The following is an 18842-nucleotide window of genomic DNA, read 5'->3' as shown; positions in this document are numbered from 1 at the left end:
TTTTTTTTTTTTTTTAAAAAAAAGCGGACGGCTTGGCATATTATACATGCCCTTTCGCATCTCTTGAATATAGCGTAGTCTCTGCTCTCCGAATTAACTCCTCGTACACCATCCAAGCTAACGCGGAACTTATCGCTTTACGCGTCATACGTAGAGCGAGACCGTCATAGAGTGATCGCACACCCTCCTCCGTAACCATTTTGCGGCACGCTTGAATCATGTTACGGTACTGGCGGGGCTGCAACTGTATGCGCGTCTTGACAGCATCGAATGGATTTGATATAAAAGAACACGTCGCACCAGCCAGTGCTCCGGAGCTGAAATTTATAGTAGCAGATAAAGAACTTCCCATCCCCGAGCGGGTCTGTCCGTGAGTAATAGCTGGGCTCACATAAAGCCAGGCGCTGAGTCGCTTTTTGAATTGCTCATACGAAAGAACGTAGAGTCCAGCATATGGAGCGTCTCGAAGGGCGGTAGCGCCAAAGCCGGCGAAGAATCCCGGGATACGCTCTGTTCTGTATATATCCCTGGCAGCGCCGGCAATGGACTTATACGAATAAAAGTTTGACTCATACCGTACCTTGATGACGGTCAGGGGCATCAGAATGAAGCCTGCAAAAGCTCGAGCGACGGCTCCGGATAACATGTTGGCGGTATTGGAAAGCTTCGGTAGCGAAGAAGAAGACCCGTGCTTATCAATAACAGGAACCGTAGCAAATGGCAAGGCGGTTGCACGCTGCCGAATCATGTTCAGGGTGGTAAAGTAGATGGCCGACCCGACGCCCGTTCGTAGGGCTGAGGGTACGGTGCCCCTCCAAAAGGCAGTCAATGCATTTGGAGACTTGGCAATGTCCCTTATAGCGGCTCTGATCGAATGTGAACCAGACTGCTGCACGCGTGTCTTGAGAAGATCGAACGGCTGTAGAAGTACAGCGCTCAACGTGCCAGAACCGAGGCCGGCAACGAAATGGAAGGCTATACCGGAAGTCCGTCAGCTTCCTCGCGCGCAAGGCTGTATAATTGAAAGATTGAGATTATTGTTTGTTTGCTTACTTGGCGAAGACTTGCTTCTGCCCGTGTTCTGCGACATGGCGAAGCAAACAGAGAAAATGAGCGGATGAATCCTACCAAGACGGAGGATTCGACTTATTGCAAGCCCATCTGTTTAGAAGTTCTATATTACTCTTCCCTCTCGATCCGAATTCTCAATTGTCCGGCATAGCACAGGATTAAAAGTAGGATTTACTAGACTGAATTCTCATCTTATTAAGGTGGTAGTGGTATTATTTCGGCACCGTACCTGACTTCGAGTGCGCCGTTAAAAATCGGGTTAAGGCTGGCAAAGCCCCACCAATCTTCACGTCATACTTGTAGGTACAATTACCTAGGAGGACCTAGGTCCTAGGCAAGTGGGTAATACCTACCTAGGTACCTAAGGTAACAAAGGCTCCAAAAGGTACATAATAAGGTTTATGGGTGCCATAGCATAAGCACAAGAAAAAAGTACTCACATATTGATACGTGCATATGCTTGCTTTGACTCTGACTGACTTTGGTTTTGGTTTTGGTTTTGGTAAACTACCATCTTTCAAACTCCGTGTTCGGGGATTCCGTTTCCTTGCCTCAACACAGATAGATAGGAAGTGGGGAAATCCCAGATATAGGATCACACGTAATCATCTATACCGAAGTACCGGGTCGGATATAAAGTCTCTCAGTGGAATTAGTAGATGAATGTTTATGCTTTAATGTGATCTGAGGCGCTTTTATCTTTACTGCCGACGATCGATTCTAGACGGCCCGCCATGAGCCGGTGGCGCTTAACCACCTCGACCCATTCGTCTTCTGCTTCTTCTCCAACATCGATCGTGGCTAACAAGACCCCAAAATCTCCTCCGAGACGTCCAAGACTCCCGGCGCAATAGAGAACTTGCGTCAATAGGCTGTCTCGAGATGGCTGGTCTTTAACGGTTGGCAGGTAAACCCGGAGAGTCTCCATTAACATCTCGATAAGGTGAAATAAGAACGTTGATGCCGCGGAAGGTACAGGTTGCAAAGGGTCATCGTCGGCTGTTTTTAATGTCGTTTCATTCGTATGCGTAGGAAATATACTCCTAAACATTGAGATGATGGCAAAACTTTGTTCTCTGAATATCTCTATGTACCGTTTGAGATATCGCTCGGTTTGTTGCCCCCCTGACCACCCACTCCCCGTTGGGTTTTGCCGTTGCCGTGCCCTTTCTTGTTCCGCCAGCTCACGGAGTGGCTCTAAAGCAGCGAGCATGTTGATAAGCGTCGACAGACGGCATACAAGAAATAAAGCCCCCAGCCCTCCGCCATTGCCGGTGGCACCGGTCGTATCAAGATCTGGTATGACTCTCCGGAGCCAGCTAACAGTTCTCAGGCCCGACGCTAGCTTGAGGCCGGGTGCGCGTAAGCCCATAATCAAGTTCTTGGCCATGGCCTGCATAGCTTCGTCAGCCTGCGCGGAAACGGACGACACTAAAGGCGAGCCGGCATATAATCCATGCAGCCGGCGGATGTGGCCATTCAGATCCAGTGCGGATGCATAATTGGCAGCCGGAGCAGACGAGCCAGTAGAGATGGCGGTAGAGAGTAAGGTAGGGAGATCAAGCACGTCGACTAAACGCTCGACATTCCTCGACAACAATAGAGCTCGTTTTCGAGCATTAAGCAGTTCATTATCTCCGGATTTGTGGTAAGTGGTTGAAAAACGAACTGCCTCATTATCTAATTTGGGGATAGCAGCTGTTAGATCGGTAGCCGAGGCTGCTAGAGTAGGAAGTGCGGTGCCGAGGTGGGAATGGTTGGCTGCTGAGCTGATGATAGACTTGTGAGAGCGTTTAGAAAGGGCCTGTAATGAAAGCAGTAGCGAATGAGAAGATTGAGCTAGAGATTGTTGTTCGGACCCGTTCAGTTGAGAAAGTGGCATAGACGCCAGCGTAGAGAGATACTGGAGGGCGACAGGGTCAGGCTGAGCCTTGTCATTCGGACGACGGTCAGCTGAGTTGGGCGGATTTAATATTTCTTGAAACAAATCAGCCATGTTTCCTTTTCCTGATGGTGACGTGACGTTCAGTTGGCCACGTGCTCGGAAAGGGGAAAGGGGAAAGGGGAAAGGAGAAAGGGAATAATAATAATAATTGTTGTTTTCTACAAAGTTTCTATGTAGAGGTGGTACCTACCAAACCTAGCTAGGTACAAAGGAGGTACCTATGGGGAAGTGGAGACTACCTCTTAAGTGCATATTGATTTATAGCGCATGCGGCTAATGCCTACCATGTATTGTACCTGCTTCCTGTACCCATACCCAACGGCCCCGAAATGTTTGTGGCCGATTACCCGTTTTAATTTTTGTTGAGGCCGGCCGGCCATAGATAGCTAAAGGGAGGAAAGCCCCGTATATTCATTCATCCAAAACACTATTTCGTACTACGCCTGTAATATTCGACATTCGCAGGTGCCATGTAGTTACGCTACGTGTTGTTGTCATACTGTCATATGCACCTTGGTTATCTTTTTAAGTAAGTCATTCATCGGCTTTTCTTGTCTCACCTCTTCTAAATTGTTTACCCAGCTGACTGATATAATCCTTTTCCACTGTTTTGTCACCTTTTCTTTTCTTTTCTTTTCTTTTTTTAAACGCTTTTCTTCTTCTTGTTCCTTTTGAATTAATTCTCATAGGAATCTCAAGAGCTTATAATATCCCATCTACTTACCTCCCCCCCTCTCCTTTCGTCATCTAAATATTATTTATTACCTTCTTTTACCTACACCCATCCTTGGGTTTAAATATCACCCCCCCCCTCCCCCCCCTTTCTACGGCCGATTATACCCTTTATTATTTTTTTTTTTTTTTTTTAAAAAAAAACTGGGAATAAAATAGTGGCTCAATCTTCAATCTTTCTGACCTGCATAGCATATCGACAACAAAGATAGAAAACAGCCATGAGGGATCCTTTCCCTATTCCCCCTATCCCCGCCCTCAGCGAGGCCGTCCGACCATGGGCAGACCACTTCGGGTTACCGACGTTGCCGTTGCATATTCATGAGGTCATCTTAATGGCTTCTGTCTATTTCTTCATCGGCAAAGTCGTCTCGCCCATCCTATCGAGCCGAATTTTCCCTACCAAATATACGGCCCTCTCCAGGAGCAAGAAGCTGAGTTGGGACGTCCACGTCGTCTCCTTCGTCCAGAGCACCACCATCAACATTCTTGCACTATGGGTTATGTTCGTCGACGAGGAGCGCAAGAATATGGATTTGCAAGAGCGCGTCTGGGGATATACTGGAGGTGCGGCTATGATCCAAGCTCTAGCCGCCGGTTATTTCCTATATGACCTTATTATCACCGCTGCCCACCCTAATATTTTCGGTCTTGGTATGCTCGCGCATGCCATTAGTGCCTTGGCCGTCTATTCCTTTGGTTTCGTAGGTCCTATCTGGATGGCTAACTTGAGCCCAGAGAGCTAACCTTGCATAATAGCGCCCGTTCCTCAACTACTATAGCACTAACTTCATCCTCTGGGAGCTTTCTTCGCCTTTCCTCAACATTCATTGGTTCTTTGACAAGCTGGGTATGACTGGGTCTAGGGCACAACTCTACAACGGCCTGATACTTATTGCCACCTTTTTCTCTTGCCGTCTTGTCTGGGGAACCTATCAATCCTTCTTGGTGGCCCGCGACTTATGGGCGGGCGTAAACTCGACACCAACGGTCCTAACAGCTCTCACTCCCGGAGAACTTCTCGAAGCGTCATTCCCTTCCCAGTATACAAATACCATGCGTTTCGTTACTCGGCCGAATAGCATCCCACTGTGGCTTGCCGCTGTATACACCGCTAGCAACCTAACCCTGAACTCGTTGAACTTCTACTGGTTCTTCAAAATGATCGACGCTGTTCGTAAGCGGTTCGACCCCAAGGAGAAGGAAGTCAAGGTTGAGGAAAAGCCGGGACAGGACAAGGCAGTCACCACTGGAGCCCAGCCTGGTAATGATGAGTTAAAGACTCGCCGGCGCCGGCGCACTTTACTTGACGGAGAAGAAGCAGATGAGCCCCCACCGATCTGATATTGCGAATAGAGAAACATCGATTATTTACATGGTCCTTCGGCGCTATGATTGATTACTAAAAGCTCCGAAGCAGTCTCTTGGCCCCTTAACAGCGAGGTGACAACACAACGACCCCAAATTTGAGACGCGTGGTCTTTGATTAGCAAGCCGTGACGTGAGGTGAAGGAGAAGCTAATATGAAGGCGAACTCAGCCGCACTAAGGTGCCCAGTCATAACTTAGGGACATTCGTACGGAACAAGAAGCTTGATGAATGAGTTTTATGTCAATTTCGTTGGCCAGCTAATCAATAAATGAGAAGAAGATAAAAATTACGAATACTAAGATAGTTTCTACGTTATAACGCAGGTGATCTGGTGATGTTCTATACAAGGCAGGCATAGTAATTGATCCATTTAACTAGCCGCCAATATCACCATACACGCCATCATACTCGTAACAGCACACGAATCTCGGCATATTCTCAGCAGCATCATGGCAAAAAGGCCGACATGATAACTTCTCAGTAAGAAAAGAGATCTTCAGATTCGATATCACATAGGAAATCTAGCCTAGTGTACGTCCTGAAATGGGCCAACAAATTATTAAAATTTAAATTAAAATAAAAAAACATACAACACCAGGGATTCGCTGGTCGTCACCGACCCAACTACTAATCTGGCGGTATCTGGCTTATCGATGAGGAGAGCAGACGGGATCCCGAGTTTTCCAGATCCTATGGTCGTATGTGATAGTTTTGGGTGTTTTCCAGACTTATAAGGTACGTACCTGAAGTGTTATAAGAGTTTGCGCACCCCTATGCCACTATAACGTATAATAAATTATCTGGGTAGGTAGCTAAGTACATTTCAAAGCCCTCCAGTTCAGAAAAATAATAGTTAAAATGTATATATATAAGGTATAATATATGGATGGAGAAGAGGCCATACATTCTTTCTTCTTTCTTTGTAGGTAAACCCGTGTCCAAGCAATGTCTACTTTCAGCCTCGAACCCCTGCTATTGCTGCTGCTGCCGCTGCCGCTGCTATACATGGCCTGTCATTCTTCTCTCAGACCCCCTTCTTGCTTGATCATCTCGAGACCCCTCTGTGATAGTTCCGCGGCGATAGTTCCGCGGCGACTGCTCCTGGCTCAAGATTATGTTACCGCCAAACTCGCTCAAGATAGATAGGTACATTGAAGACAGAGCTTTAGCGGCGCGATATGTGATTACTATTCAGGACACGACTTAACTAGTATCGTGCTCTAATATATTAAGCCTACCCACCCGTCATCTGAATAAAACACTCTTGTAAACACTGGCTTTATACTACGACTAATCGACCAAAGCGCCTCGAACATGAGGCTTCTAAAACCCAAACGGATTGTCCGGGGCTAGAACAAGTTAGCCGATGATAAGTGCTATTTATCAAAGATAGAAAATACTTACTTGCTTGGGCTAGGTTCGCACGGCGTCCAGTTGGCTGGGGAGCAATTTTCTCTGTAACGCCAAAGCGTACAGGAGGTGGAGGGCCTGTCTGCTGGGGAACAAGGGGAGCCGCGACAGGCTGTAGAGGCTGAGCTGATGAGTTATTCAGGCTCGGGTTGAAACCTTGACCAAAGCCGCCAAAGCCAGTCTGCTGTAGCTGCAACGACGGCATACCTGTGCGTTGAGGTTCCAGGGCGGGAGGGAGAAAAGAGTTGATACCTGTCTGTTGCGGGAATTGCTGTGGTGCTTGGAAACCGCCGGGAAAGCCCGTAGGCTGGTTTTGGATTGGAGAGAACTGTTGAGGACGGGGATCTGCAAATGGGCTCAGTATCTGGGGCGCCCCAGTCATCTGCGGCTGCATGAACTGACCCGATCCGAACGCCGACTGGGCGGGGATGCCCGCACCCGTGTTGAACGGTATCATGCCCTGACCAGTGGCCTGTGGCTGGAAGGAGCCCATATATTGCTGTTGCATTCGCTGTTGAGTGAGTTCGTTCAAGCTCTGTCCTGGAGGCGCGATACCCGTCATTTGAGGTTGTAGCGGAGGTGGCGCGAACCCGCTAGGCTGCATGGATTGCGGTGCCGATAACGGTCGTGATGGCGGCGGCGGCATCAGAGCACCTTGAGCGCCGGTAACTTGAGGCGGGGTAGGTCTTTGCCGGTTACCAAGGCCCAGATTGAGAGGCTGAGCCGGAACACCTGGCGCTTGCGGAAGACCGGTCTGCTGAGGCGGTAGGCCCGTGAAAAATGCTGGTGTCGCTCCTTGTTGTTGGGGCTGTGTCTGTTGCGGCTGGGCTTGGGGTGGTGGTAGAGTTATGGTAGGGGATGGAGCCGTCGGCTGTACCTTAACCGGCTCTAGTGGAGTCGATAGGAGAGAGAGATCTTGCATAGATTGCGTTGGCGGCCGCTGACCTTGAACAGGAGCAGCTGGAGCTGGTTCAGGGGTCGGAGCCGGCTTCGCTTCAGGTTCTGATTGTTGCTTGGTCGGCTTTACGTCCCAGGCGTCATCGTCGAACCCGCCGCCACTCTTCCCAGTAGCCTTCGAGCCAGCTGCAGTAGGAGAAGATGATTCCGTATCTTTCCCGTTGTTATCCTTCTGCTGGGAAAATGCTTTGGGATCTATATTATCATTAGTTTGGACAGCCGGAGCGGGTCGACCTTTTCGAGTGTTGTTTCGGAGCGTCCCGCCCGGTCCCGAGAAGAGACCACCACTTGAACCATCCTCATCGTCCCCAGAAAAGCTGACGCCTTTTTTCTTGCCGTCGCGGCCATACTTCTTATCCAAGTAGCGTGTGACCTTGATTATATCGCCCTCCCGCAGACCAAGGTTGCGCAGGACAGTCGCATCGACATCAGGTAGAACGCTTTCGTCCATAGAATCTTTAGCGAATGCTTGAGCATATCGCTCACAAAGGCCAACGGCAACATCACAAGATAGGAAGAATTGAAACCAATCGTAATCTGGCTTTGCCGGCTCGACAGATGCACCAACTTTGCTATAAGCGGACTCTCGGTTCGAACTGTTCTTTGGAGGCATAGAACGCTTTACTTCGGATAGGGGCTTGTCTTCGTCTAAGGACATCCCCGTAATACGCTCGACGTACTCGATATCCTCGATCGACATCTTGGCAACGGGAACTGCAATCTTGACGCCGTTAAGCTTATGTAGGTTAATCTTCCCATCCTTAAGCCCGAGGAACTGTGCCTCGACACTAAATGATTTAGATCGATCCGTCCAAGTTCGCACTTTGGTCATATCCGGTTCTAAGGGCGTTATTAGTCTTGCCTGCTTTACAAGCCGGAAATAACTATGACTTACTAGGCTTCGAGGAGTTACCAGAGCGGCTGCTTTCTGATCGGCCGTTTTCGCGTCGGTTTCGCTGTTGCCCAAAAGTGTTACCATTATCTCTCACCGACAAACTACTACGCCTCTCAGGCAAAATCATTCCAGGCCCTACCTCTGCTGCTTTTTGGTCTCTCTTGAGCGCCTCTTTAGTCAAGCGTGCCTCTTCTAGTCGGTTCTGCGCTACGGTAGACCTGCCTGCGTTGACACCCGACGTCGATGACGATGTAATCGCCCCGGTGACCTCGATATAACTGCTCGGAACAACTCCTTCCTTTCCGTTTTTGAGGCGCCGAACCTGCCACCATTCTTCGCTCTTGGTGTCGTCAAGGATTATGACTTCGTCTCCTATATAAACTGTAACTTCGTCGTCTCCCTGGGCTTCAAAGTCATAGAGAACCTGCCCTCTCTTCTGGGCGCTTTGGCCGGTTCCAGCCATGATAACCTCCCGTAGACCTTCTGCCCGTACGGCTCCAGACAGCTCGCCGAGTGCGCTGACAATCTCCTCGGCAGTATCCTTGGCACCCGCATGAAAATCTATACTCTTGCTTGGCCGTACGAGCTCCATAAATACGTGCTTGCCCTCTCGAGAGTAGTGTGTCATCTTCTCCGCAGTCCACTCTTGGCTCGGGCCGTCCGAGACATGCTCGGGGGCGATTAGAATAACCCCCGTTTTCAAGTTTACGCCCAGTGTCGTCGGCATCTTCTTTTTCTTGCCCATTATAGATACCATTTCGTTAATATTGTACAAGTGAAAGCCACCAGGAGCAATTCGGCCCGAATTCTGTTGTAATTCCTCTTCGTGGTCACGGCGGCTGGTGGACCGTTGCGGGTGAACCGACGCACGATGCTTGTCATTTGGCATACTCGATTGGGGTCGTGGCCGTCTTGGTAGAGCGGGGCTCGGTTCGCCGTCAGATTCTTCAGAAATATATTGCTGACGAGGAGGTATAATAACCGGCGGAGGTGTTGCCGCGCGAGCAGAGCTTCTGCCGTGCATCACATTGGCCAAAGTAGCCTCTGGACCCGGATGTGCCGCGGGGGTAGCTGAAGATCTTGCCGCAGGGTTTCTGTCCGGAAGAGAGGGGCTCTGGAGTGGCTGTGACTCGGCTGGGGGAGAGGAAACAGAGGTTCGTGCAGGTAAGGATGGTGGCTTCTGTACGGGTATCGGTTCTGGTTCTGGCTCTGGCTCTGGCTCTGGCTCTGGCTCGGGTTCAACTTGGGGTGCTGGCGCCGGTCCGGATTCAGATTTTCGTGTCGTAGCTGGGGCCGACGAGGCTACACCCATTTCAATATAATTCGCGGGGACGAAGCCATAGGAGTTCTCAAACCCGACAAGAATCCAGTCCGGGTCGGACATATCATAAACTTGTAACGCAGCATCCTCGGGAAAAGATAGCTCTTCATCGGTCTGTCGGGTATATTCATACAATGCCCGAGCTTGCCCTACAGGCGGCACCTGTCAAAAAGCTCAGTATACTACTTTGTGAAAGATATTTCAAAGCGGTTCGCGATGTGGCTATACGCACCTCTTCTACGTAGTTATTAGGTACCAGGCCGACAGGTTCATCTTCGTCGTCGGCACTGGCCTTCTTCTTGGCTCTCCACCAATCATCCTCTGCACTTTTCTCTAAAACGTAGAGAATATCGCCTTCACTTATTGATAGCTCTCCTTCGGATTGTGGCGCATAATCGTAGACGGCCTTGTAAATACCCAAGAACCCCATGTTGAATAGAAAAGGTGAATAGACGAGTTTCGTTGTAAGGAATCTATTACTGAGGGGGTCGGACTACGGCTGTATCAGGATCGCATACGAGACCTAAAGCGAGCGGTTGAAAGGATTCGTGCGGCCGAGGCAGAGGGTCCGGATGGATAACGAGAGGGTTTCGCAGCTTGAGATGCGGCTGAAGCGGTTTGTCGGTCAAAGTAGCAGAAGCCGTAGGCAAAAAGGGGCGAAGGGCTAAATTCTAACGGAGAGATATCAAAATAATTCAAAGCGGCCTTCCCTTTAGACAATTATTAGATATAAAACGTGGAGATGCGGCAAGGTGCGCAAAGGATAATAGCACAAGTTTCCCAGGGTTTGCTTCTCTCTCTCTCTCTTTTTTTTATATATTTTTTTCTAAATCAACGTTGCGAGGTAGCTATACGCAAACATGTTACAGATGCCTCGCAATTGTGCCGTACCCAAAGCCGACGGGTAGGTTAGTAGATTATCTCGGGGATTGGGAGAGAAGAATAAGTAGAAGTAGAAGGGGAAATGGAAGGGGAAAGAGAAAAGGAGATTTTGATAAGTGTTGAAGGTAACACGACTTGAAGCAGTCGCCGGAACACAAGAGGAGGGTTCGATAGAGGGTCGATTAGAGGGTCGTAATCGGACTGAGGCGGGAATTGGTTCGTTTAAGCAGGTAGACAGGCAGGGCTGGTAGGACCAGAAATTACTAACCGCGCTAAATTGGACACATGCTGAACTTTACCTACTTCCATGCAAAAGCTCCTCTAAAATCCATTAATTACATATGATAATTACGCGTGTTTTACCTATTGGTATCTATGCATGTAATCTACCTACTACCTACGACAGAAAGGGGAGCTTATCTAATTTATAGTTGTACCGGTTATGCAGAATCCAAGATGCATATTACCTTAGAGGTAGGTATACGCGTACCTATGACATAATAGCACATAATACTTAGCTCCCAAGATTGCTTCATCAACATAAACCATAAACCACCTTAATTGTACTCCATAGCGAATTTAACAATTAGCAAAACCGACCTAGCGCCAAGATGCTCTTAACCAAATTTCTGTTCCCAGATCAGCTATTCACAACAGCCGACAAGGATTATACTAGGTACTAGCCAAGCTAGACTTATGTTCAATCTTGACCTATTGGCTCTGGCCCTCCTTCCCGTTAGATTTCTTAGAAATATTGCGAACAGAACCCGCATCGTCACTTTCATGCATCGAACTACGGTGCATGCTGCCATGCCTTGACGCTCTCGCCATCATACCCGGAATGTACCGAGGCTCATGCACAGAAAGGTGCGTTTCGCGAAGTCCCTCTGACGGCCAGGGTTCCCATTGCGATAGGCCAAGCCCAGACCCAGAGGCTGGGAATGACCCGTTCGTATGGGTATCAAGGTCGGCTTGTGATCCTACGCGTGGCAGGCTCCCAGTGTTAAGCAAGACGTGAGAGCTGGAGTCCAAATTTGCCATAACGGACGACGTTGGCGATGTTGGGTTTTGACTTGAAGTAATTGTCGGATGGTGCTCAAGCACTTCGTCCAGCTCGTTCGCAGAAGTATAGCTCGATATCCTACAGATCGAAAAGAGTCAGCGTCAATGGTATAGGCAAGGGTCATGTTCTACGTAGTACGCACAAGCGATGCTCTTCAACCCACGTATGATACCTAAATTCTTCTCTTCGATCTGGTATGTTAGTCTTGACCATACTATTCCCATCTTTGCCAGGTAGGTTAAACCTTTCTCCTAGCCACTGTTGTTTGATGGAATACTCGTAACCACTTTGCTTCACTGAATTTTTAGCGAGCTCACACATATCTACTGGGCTCAATTTATAAATCTGTGCTGCAACAGCGTACTCCTCCATCAGTGGCTCTTTTGTGAATGCGAATTGAAGCGGGTCGTCTGTAGAGAGAGATACGTTCAGTCCACGTCTGAAGTACTGATGGAACGGGTTCCTCTCATAGGCTAAGAAAAGCGCATTGTTGCTCAGCGGCGACATGGCGATACCTATCTGCTCAAGATAGAAAATGTACTGCAACAAGGGAACCTTTCTCAGCAGCAACCCGTGGCTGATGCTATGACTGCACAGTACGGCAACAGCCAGATGTTCGCTATCACCTGCCTCTCCACAATGAGGCCGGAGTAGGAACGTATTGAAGCCACGTTGGCGACGCCAAAAGTTGAGCGAGGTCATGTTTGCGAAGAGGTAGTAAATCCAATAGCTATATGGCGGGTTCTGTTTAGAGTTCCACTCCTTTGGCACGGGGAATTTTCTATAAAGTCGCCGCTCAACCTTGCTCTCATCATCCACGCTATCAAATCCAATAACTCGCTGCAAGAATATATGAAGCTTTGGATGGCTCTCTGGATTCTTGGTCACTTCGAAAAGTGGCTGGAAGACGTTCTTTACAAGTTGGTCGAAGGACTCCATCAACCCGGTGGCCTTAAAGACATCGTATAACCGTGGAATTTGGATGAGCCAACGAACATTATGCGAAAATAATTTGTTATCGACAACCCATGCAGCAAGCTTGTCCCATTCATCCAAAGACCTGCCATATATCGAGATTCGCCATTCTACCATCTGGTATTTGCTGGACTCAAGATCGGAAATGACTTCTTTGGTGATTTCTGCTAGATAACGGCCATGGATGAAATTATCCGTCTTGAGGAAAATAGTTCGCAGCCGCGATTCACCGATGGGATTATACTTGAGATTGAACTTATCGAAGCGATGGAATGAATCAGTGTGGGCCTAAGCCAAGGTTAGGAATTTGTGTCATCCGGAAAGTAATACATGGTGGTCTAGATCGTTAACTTACATGCATATCTAGAGTGTCGATGCTTAAATCATATGCAGTCAAATTGATACTCTCGAACACTTCTTTTAGTGTGAGGTTCTTACCATCCCTAAAGAGCACGTATTCGTCCGGGCACTTCTTCATCTTACTTTTAATGAATCGCAACAGGTGCTTCTGATTCATACAAGCCGAATGATGGACATGCGTGTCAACCTTTCTTACGTTGTAGAAATCTCGATGAGGCACCTTCTTGGTATCTGCGGTTTCCTGATACTCGTTTAGGAGCACGTAAAGGTTAAATTTGCCCTCCAAATACTGCAGCCGCCGAAAGGCGAAACTCTTGCTTGGGCCATCAGATGATATGGCCAAGAGTTCTTCTAGATCCATGTAGAAATCTTTAATTGTAGGCACTCCCACCACCGGTGTGTTAGCTTCACCCGCGGCCTCGTTCTCGAAGACTTGGTAAACACCATTGTCATCTAGACGAAAGATAAATTCGCTCCCTTGAGGGAGAGGTAGGAGGTCTGCCATTTCAAAGTCCTCGCCGATATCATGGCCCGGCTTGCGCTTCCTCGATATCCGTTTAGGTCGGGTGTCTGCGGTTGCAGGTCTGGGTTCATCAGGCCGCTGAGCACCAGGTTGGGCAGATAGAACAGTGCTGTTGCTCATGCTATTATTTCCCGTATTCATGCCATGGCTGTCCTGATTTATAAAAGCTTCAGCCCAGGCTGGCTCCGGTGGAGGAGGGTAAATATCCCAACTCGGGTCGTCCTTGGGATTATCACCGTCTCTCTGCAAGGACAAGCGGATATACTTATGGCGAATGTCTAAGACCTTCTGTATGTTTTGGAAGATGGTGCTCAGTTCGGCTATGACGTGAGGGTCATTGCTACCCATGCCACTAGCAATATTAGACGATGCTGCCTCGGGAAGCCCCATGTTAGGTTGCAGACTTGCGCCGCTACGCTCCTGGTAAGGCTCGTTACGGGGGTGACTAGTCGGTGGGGGACCGGTATCTCGTCCTAAAGACGGTTGCGTAGCTGTGTGGGGAGTGGTGTCAAGGTCACGAAGATTAGTAGTCGAGGAGCCTGCAATATGAGGAAAGTCGTAACCCTGCGAGATAGGGGGAAGAGGTGTAGAGTTTGGGTTGGTGCCTAGGTTCAAATAAGGACGACTAGTTGAAGTCTCGTTGGCCGACTTTGCAGGTGCTAAGCCAACAGAAGCGACAGGGCTGCCATGAGGAGTTTGTGACTGGCTCCAGTTGCTCCCCTCCGTTTTCAACTGGTCCAGTTGGGTTCGTTGATAGATAAGTTTGGCGTCGGTCTGAATTGACTGCCGCTCAGCTACAGCGTCATGAAATGTGGTCTTTCTAGGACGATCTCGCAGTAACATGCCATCTTCGAGCGAGGGCGGAGATGTATTTCCTTGATGATCTGGTGCATCACCCGCTGTACCCTCTTTCCGATTGGGTGACTCGGTGTGATGTCCAGGACCATCCGTTTCCGAGTCACTATCTATGGCATGTGCTGCGGCATCCGAGTCTGAGTCGAATTCAAGTGCCTGATGGGCAGCTGAGTTTTTGGGAGATGTGGAACGGAAAGATGCTGCGTCGGTGTTGTTAGCAGGACGGGATGTAACAGTTTACAACCGATAGCATGAACCGACAGCATGAAACATGGCTAGGAGTAGGGTTCGCCGGATGACTTACAAGACATGTTTCTGATATAGCCGAGATGAGTGGCAACGTCGTAGTAACTTTAAAGTCTGGCAGTCTGGCTTTGACGAGGTCTAAATTGTTGAAAGACGAGTTTAACTACCTAAGGTAGCGGTAAACTTTTCTCGAGTTTACTCTTTTTTGAAAGCTGTACTTTGTACGATTAGTAGCGAATATGAGAATACCTAAGTACGATACATTCATATCCGAATTTGCTCAGAGAATGAAGTTTATCAACTTCGATTTGAGCGCCTCCGATATGTACATACCTTATCTTCGGTACCTAGGTATGACGGCAAGGTACCTATGCATGTACCTGCATGTACTTTACTTCTAAGCTTTTTAGGTAAGTTGTTTCATATCCCATGTGGTTAGTTTCGTTGGATATAGATAATAGTATTTACCGTATTGATATGCACCAGTAAACTTTTTTTTTTTCCAAAGTAAAATGGAGGGGTAAATGAGGGGCATAGAATGGTATTTTTTTTTTATATATATTAAAAAAAAAAGGAGGGGGAGGGGGGACGGTATTGTACATTCTCCATTCTCTAAGCAACATGCCTATTACTATAAGTCCCATTACCTAATGCGTTAAAATGAAAACTAACAAGGTAATAATTAATGTGGTAATAATTAGAACATGACCATCCTTCGGGTAGCACAAGAGCCCGAACTCTAAGGTAGATCTACAATACCTTACTTCGAACGGCCGCTTGAAGTTACGGCTCCCCATGGTAGCGGTACGTATTTTCGAAGAAAATCTGATAATGCACTTAATAAAATGCCTAAGGTGTTGCGCACCGACGAACTTCTTATCTTAATTCGAACGAGCTGGCTCGATACAATATCCCGAACGAGTTCGGGCAAAGATAATTATTTCGTATATTCCGGCCGGCGTGGTACTACCTACGTAGATGCACCATTATTTCGTTTTTCTAGCGTTTAGGTACTTCTAGAGGGGCATGTCTTCGATAAGGTAGTACCTACATGTAGGTAGCCTAGAACGTAGTTTTAGGCGATAAGATACCCTACATAGGTACCTAACCTAATGGATATTATGTACGTAATGTTCATCCGGTATATAAGTATACCCATGTCTTTACGGCCCGGTACCTAATATAATCATACAGGTACCTTAGGTAGGTATGTACCTTGCATATAAGTACCGAACCCCATGCCAGGTTGTACTCGTCTTTCATGTGATGTTTTAGTCATAGGCAGGTATAAAAATAACCGTGGACTTTACGGGAGTTAAATACAGTTTTTTATGTTGGTGATAGGTATACTTGCCTTCAATATGGAGACCTCGGTCACGATCTGCAAACATCATCAACTTCAACTAACTAGCTTACATAGTAACGGCAAACGAACTGCAATTCGCAAGACTAATTCATATTGCCTGGCGACTGGGCTTTTGGTTTTACTATACACTCGTAAAATAAAATGCACTTCCTAGTTATTGATTACCATAAGAACAAGTCGCCTAACGACATTGCATTAACAGGTCTGAGAGCGAAGTCGGGCAGAATGTATAGACTCCCAATATATCCTAGTTGACTATCCCGCTTTCCCACTGCTCGTCTTCGGTTTCATAGCTGGTTTCTTGGAATCTAACGAGTATAAGCCACCCGCGGAAAACACTACGACGGCACCTATCAGAGTCCCCGGCGCCAACCGATTCCCAAAAAGCCATATGCTAAGCAGCAAGCTAACCAGCTTGCGTATATTGAGCACGATTGTAACTGTTAACGCGGATGATGCAGCAGCTAGTAGGTTGACCCCTCGGATACAGGCGTACTGTGTCAAAACATTGAGAGCAAGGTAGGCTACCTGACTGGGAATGTAAATTCCCTCGATGCGTTGTCGCACGCTGGCCGAGACATTCGGCAGATTGACGTGCTCTGCTAGCAACGGGAGTGGTAGTGGCTTGCTATCGGCCAAGCGCATAAACTGATTAATTAGAGACCGGGAAAATGGTAAGAAAAGCGGCAATGAGAGCACATGCGAATAGAACAGATTCTCCTTCCAATGCGCTCCATAGACCCTGTACGTTTCTTCCGTGTATAGTCCCATGATAGCCGACAGGATTTGTGCGATGAGGAGGACTGCCAGGCCTGTGCTAAACTTGGGGACTTTTTCTTGGGAGCTTGAAGTAGATGTTTCCTTGTTGATGGTTAGATACAAGCACAAATGAAGGCAAGAAAGAGGAACCTTGCCTTAGACTGAGCATCCGACCACGCGGCCGTCACGACACCAACCGTAAGCAAGAGAACAGCCACAACTTGGATGCGAGAGTATCTCTTTCCATACAAACCACCCGCAATCATTGTTGTAATGCTGCCTCCGGATCTTAGAATAATGTGAACCGGTACGGAAATATCGTAGCTGAAGGCGTGGTTATTTAACACATTAATGCTGAAAAAAAGAACTATGTTGATCAGCCAGCGACGGATTGGGACTCGATTCGGCTTCACGAAGAAGGGCGGGCGCGTAATATCGAACTGCGAAATGTATCCTGTGACGGCAACGAAGAGGAACTGCACGAAAGTCAAAAGAGTTCCTATGGACGAAGGCTATTAGTCTTGTTCCTGGTGAATCGAATATTGTCAGATTGCCGTACCACTCGCCGGTTCAACACTAACGACGTTGATATTAGCTAGGAACGCAAGCGCAAAACCTGGGTTGTAGCCTGTAGGAGCTTACTTAATAATGGCCTCGAGAGCAAAGACCTGCGCAGCGCGGTACAATGTTAGCTCTCCATTATGGGCGAAGGGAAAAAAGAAAAAGAAAAAGAAAAGGCTTGGACCAGATTGTTCTCACATTTGAACAACAGCCGCCAAAGATCAGGCTGAGCATAGCCCCGACGGCCAGCCATTGAGGTATAGTTTCGATGAAGATGCGGCCAGCGAGACCCATAAGCTTGGAGAAGGTCGGGCGTTGATCATCTATTCCGTATAGCTCGGCTTTCTCGAGGGAAGGTCCCGCATTGATGACCTTAGGAGTCATAGTGGCGCCATTTCGCGAAGCAGCATGCGAATCTCGCAAGGTCTGGCGTCTCCGAGGTGTCGAGCGGCTCGTCATCGAGGTAGAGGATACGGGAGGGAAGAGATAGGATGGGATGGGATGATAGTTAAATATCTCGAGATTTGCTCCTACGAGATGCGGCACTGTGTTAGTTGCTCCTGGCTATTTTCGAAGGAAGATCGCTTGAATGCTGTCTAAGGTTAAGATCGTACCAAGAGCGGGAATAAGTCATCCGCTGCTATGGCGATTCCTTTCATCTAGGTATTTGATAGTTTCCTTGGGGGAACACTCTGGGAACCGCTTGGGGAACAACCAGACATGAGTTTGTGTTAATTTTGTTTAATTTGCCCGTTCTCTCCGTTCAATGGTCCAGTGGATGTGGCTTGATTTTATAAGTACTGGACCTAGGTAAGCTTGAACTTAAGAGGTACTTTAATAAGGCTTAACAGCTTTGCACTTGACAGGTTTTAACTTGTCCGCTGTACATTAGGTAGTACGGCACTTCGTCGCAATCTGACAGAGGTAGGAGCGACACCTGTGCATATCTAGGTACCCGTCTGGGCCGCGGTCCTATCTAACCTAATAAGCTTTTCAAACCCGGCGTCTTGTCCGAACTAGGCATTTACCTATATAGTCCCACTTATTCCCTACTTGTAGGTATTTTAGGTTACGCTGTGCTTTAACCTACTACCTAGTATGTACCTAGGTAGGCTGTAGCTAGGTGCGGGTGTGGATAGTAAGTACCGAGGTACTTTTCCTAGAGGGACGAGACCCTTTTACCGTCAATGATATGAAGTACCTTATACCTTACCGCCTGCGGAGGGTTCACTCCGCATTTGATCCTATAACACCAACAACGTCAACTACCTATGAAGAATTCCGCTTGTGTTTTTATAGGTGCCTAATGAGTTACCAAACTTGAATAGTGCTATGCAGTAATATGCCTACTTACCTAAGCTATAGACTTATTACTCTCTCCGTATAGATAGTCAATGTAGTTTTACGCTTATACATACCTGGTATATATCGTTATAACCTCAGCTGTCTTACTACTTTCTCTGGCGCGGGGGGGGCCCCCCCCCGCCGGCGGGGACGAGACGCGAGAGAGGTAAGTTGGGGAGGGCAGAAAGAGAATAAAAAAAAAAAAC

General features: G+C 47.9%; 6 protein-coding genes across 6 annotated transcripts; 1 reads left to right on the top strand and 5 right to left on the bottom strand.

Annotated features, from left to right (window-relative positions):
* Positions 1 to 40: 40 nt before the first annotated feature.
* F4812DRAFT_459478 (solute carrier family 25 member 38) lies at positions 41 to 1090 on the bottom strand (the record flags this gene model as incomplete). Its single annotated transcript, XM_047937554.1, has 2 exons — positions 41 to 975; positions 1054 to 1090. 2 exons carry the CDS (start codon positions 1088 to 1090, stop codon positions 41 to 43), a joined length of 972 nt encoding a protein of 323 aa, XP_047789689.1.
* A 648-nt stretch (positions 1091 to 1738) lies between these two features.
* F4812DRAFT_459477 (Dor1-like protein) lies at positions 1739 to 3067 on the bottom strand (the record flags this gene model as incomplete). Its single annotated transcript, XM_047937553.1, has 1 exon — positions 1739 to 3067. The coding sequence occupies one exon, from the start codon at positions 3065 to 3067 to the stop codon at positions 1739 to 1741; it is 1329 nt and encodes a 442-aa protein (XP_047789688.1).
* A 291-nt stretch (positions 3068 to 3358) lies between these two features.
* F4812DRAFT_429266 (DUF887-domain-containing protein) lies at positions 3359 to 5704 on the top strand. Its single transcript, XM_047934259.1, has 2 exons — positions 3359 to 4452; positions 4508 to 5704. The coding sequence occupies exons 1-2, from the start codon at positions 3970 to 3972 to the stop codon at positions 5090 to 5092; spliced, it is 1068 nt and encodes a 355-aa protein (XP_047789687.1). The 5' UTR covers positions 3359 to 3969; the 3' UTR covers positions 5093 to 5704.
* Positions 5705 to 5727: 23 nt separating this feature from the next.
* On the bottom strand, positions 5728 to 10848 carry F4812DRAFT_429263 (uncharacterized protein). Its single transcript, XM_047934258.1, has 4 exons — positions 9935 to 10848; positions 8382 to 9864; positions 6524 to 8326; positions 5728 to 6468 (listed from the first exon to the last, which is right to left on the bottom strand). The coding sequence occupies exons 1-4, from the start codon at positions 10130 to 10132 to the stop codon at positions 6443 to 6445; spliced, it is 3510 nt and encodes a 1169-aa protein (XP_047789686.1). The 5' UTR covers positions 10133 to 10848; the 3' UTR covers positions 5728 to 6442.
* A 55-nt stretch (positions 10849 to 10903) lies between these two features.
* Positions 10904 to 15165, bottom strand: F4812DRAFT_429258 (AMP deaminase). The gene is made up of 5 exons (XM_047934257.1): positions 14940 to 15165; positions 14665 to 14818; positions 12978 to 14560; positions 11790 to 12910; positions 10904 to 11725 (listed from the first exon to the last, which is right to left on the bottom strand). The coding sequence occupies exons 2-5, from the start codon at positions 14669 to 14671 to the stop codon at positions 11296 to 11298; spliced, it is 3141 nt and encodes a 1046-aa protein (XP_047789685.1). The 5' UTR covers positions 14672 to 14818; positions 14940 to 15165; the 3' UTR covers positions 10904 to 11295.
* Positions 15166 to 15955: 790 nt separating this feature from the next.
* F4812DRAFT_429253 (UAA-domain-containing protein) lies at positions 15956 to 18270 on the bottom strand. Its single transcript, XM_047934256.1, has 5 exons — positions 17491 to 18270; positions 17374 to 17399; positions 17291 to 17307; positions 16887 to 17230; positions 15956 to 16833 (listed from the first exon to the last, which is right to left on the bottom strand). The coding sequence occupies exons 1-5, from the start codon at positions 17749 to 17751 to the stop codon at positions 16228 to 16230; spliced, it is 1254 nt and encodes a 417-aa protein (XP_047789684.1). The 5' UTR covers positions 17752 to 18270; the 3' UTR covers positions 15956 to 16227.
* Positions 18271 to 18842: the final 572 nt, after the last annotated feature.

The sequence above is a fragment of the Daldinia caldariorum genome (assembly GCF_022478825.1).
Source record: "Daldinia caldariorum strain CBS 122874 unplaced genomic scaffold F4812scaffold_9, whole genome shotgun sequence".
In the NCBI taxonomy this organism is placed as follows: domain Eukaryota; kingdom Fungi; phylum Ascomycota; class Sordariomycetes; order Xylariales; family Hypoxylaceae; genus Daldinia; species Daldinia caldariorum.
This window is presented reverse-complemented; position numbering and strand designations above follow the sequence as displayed.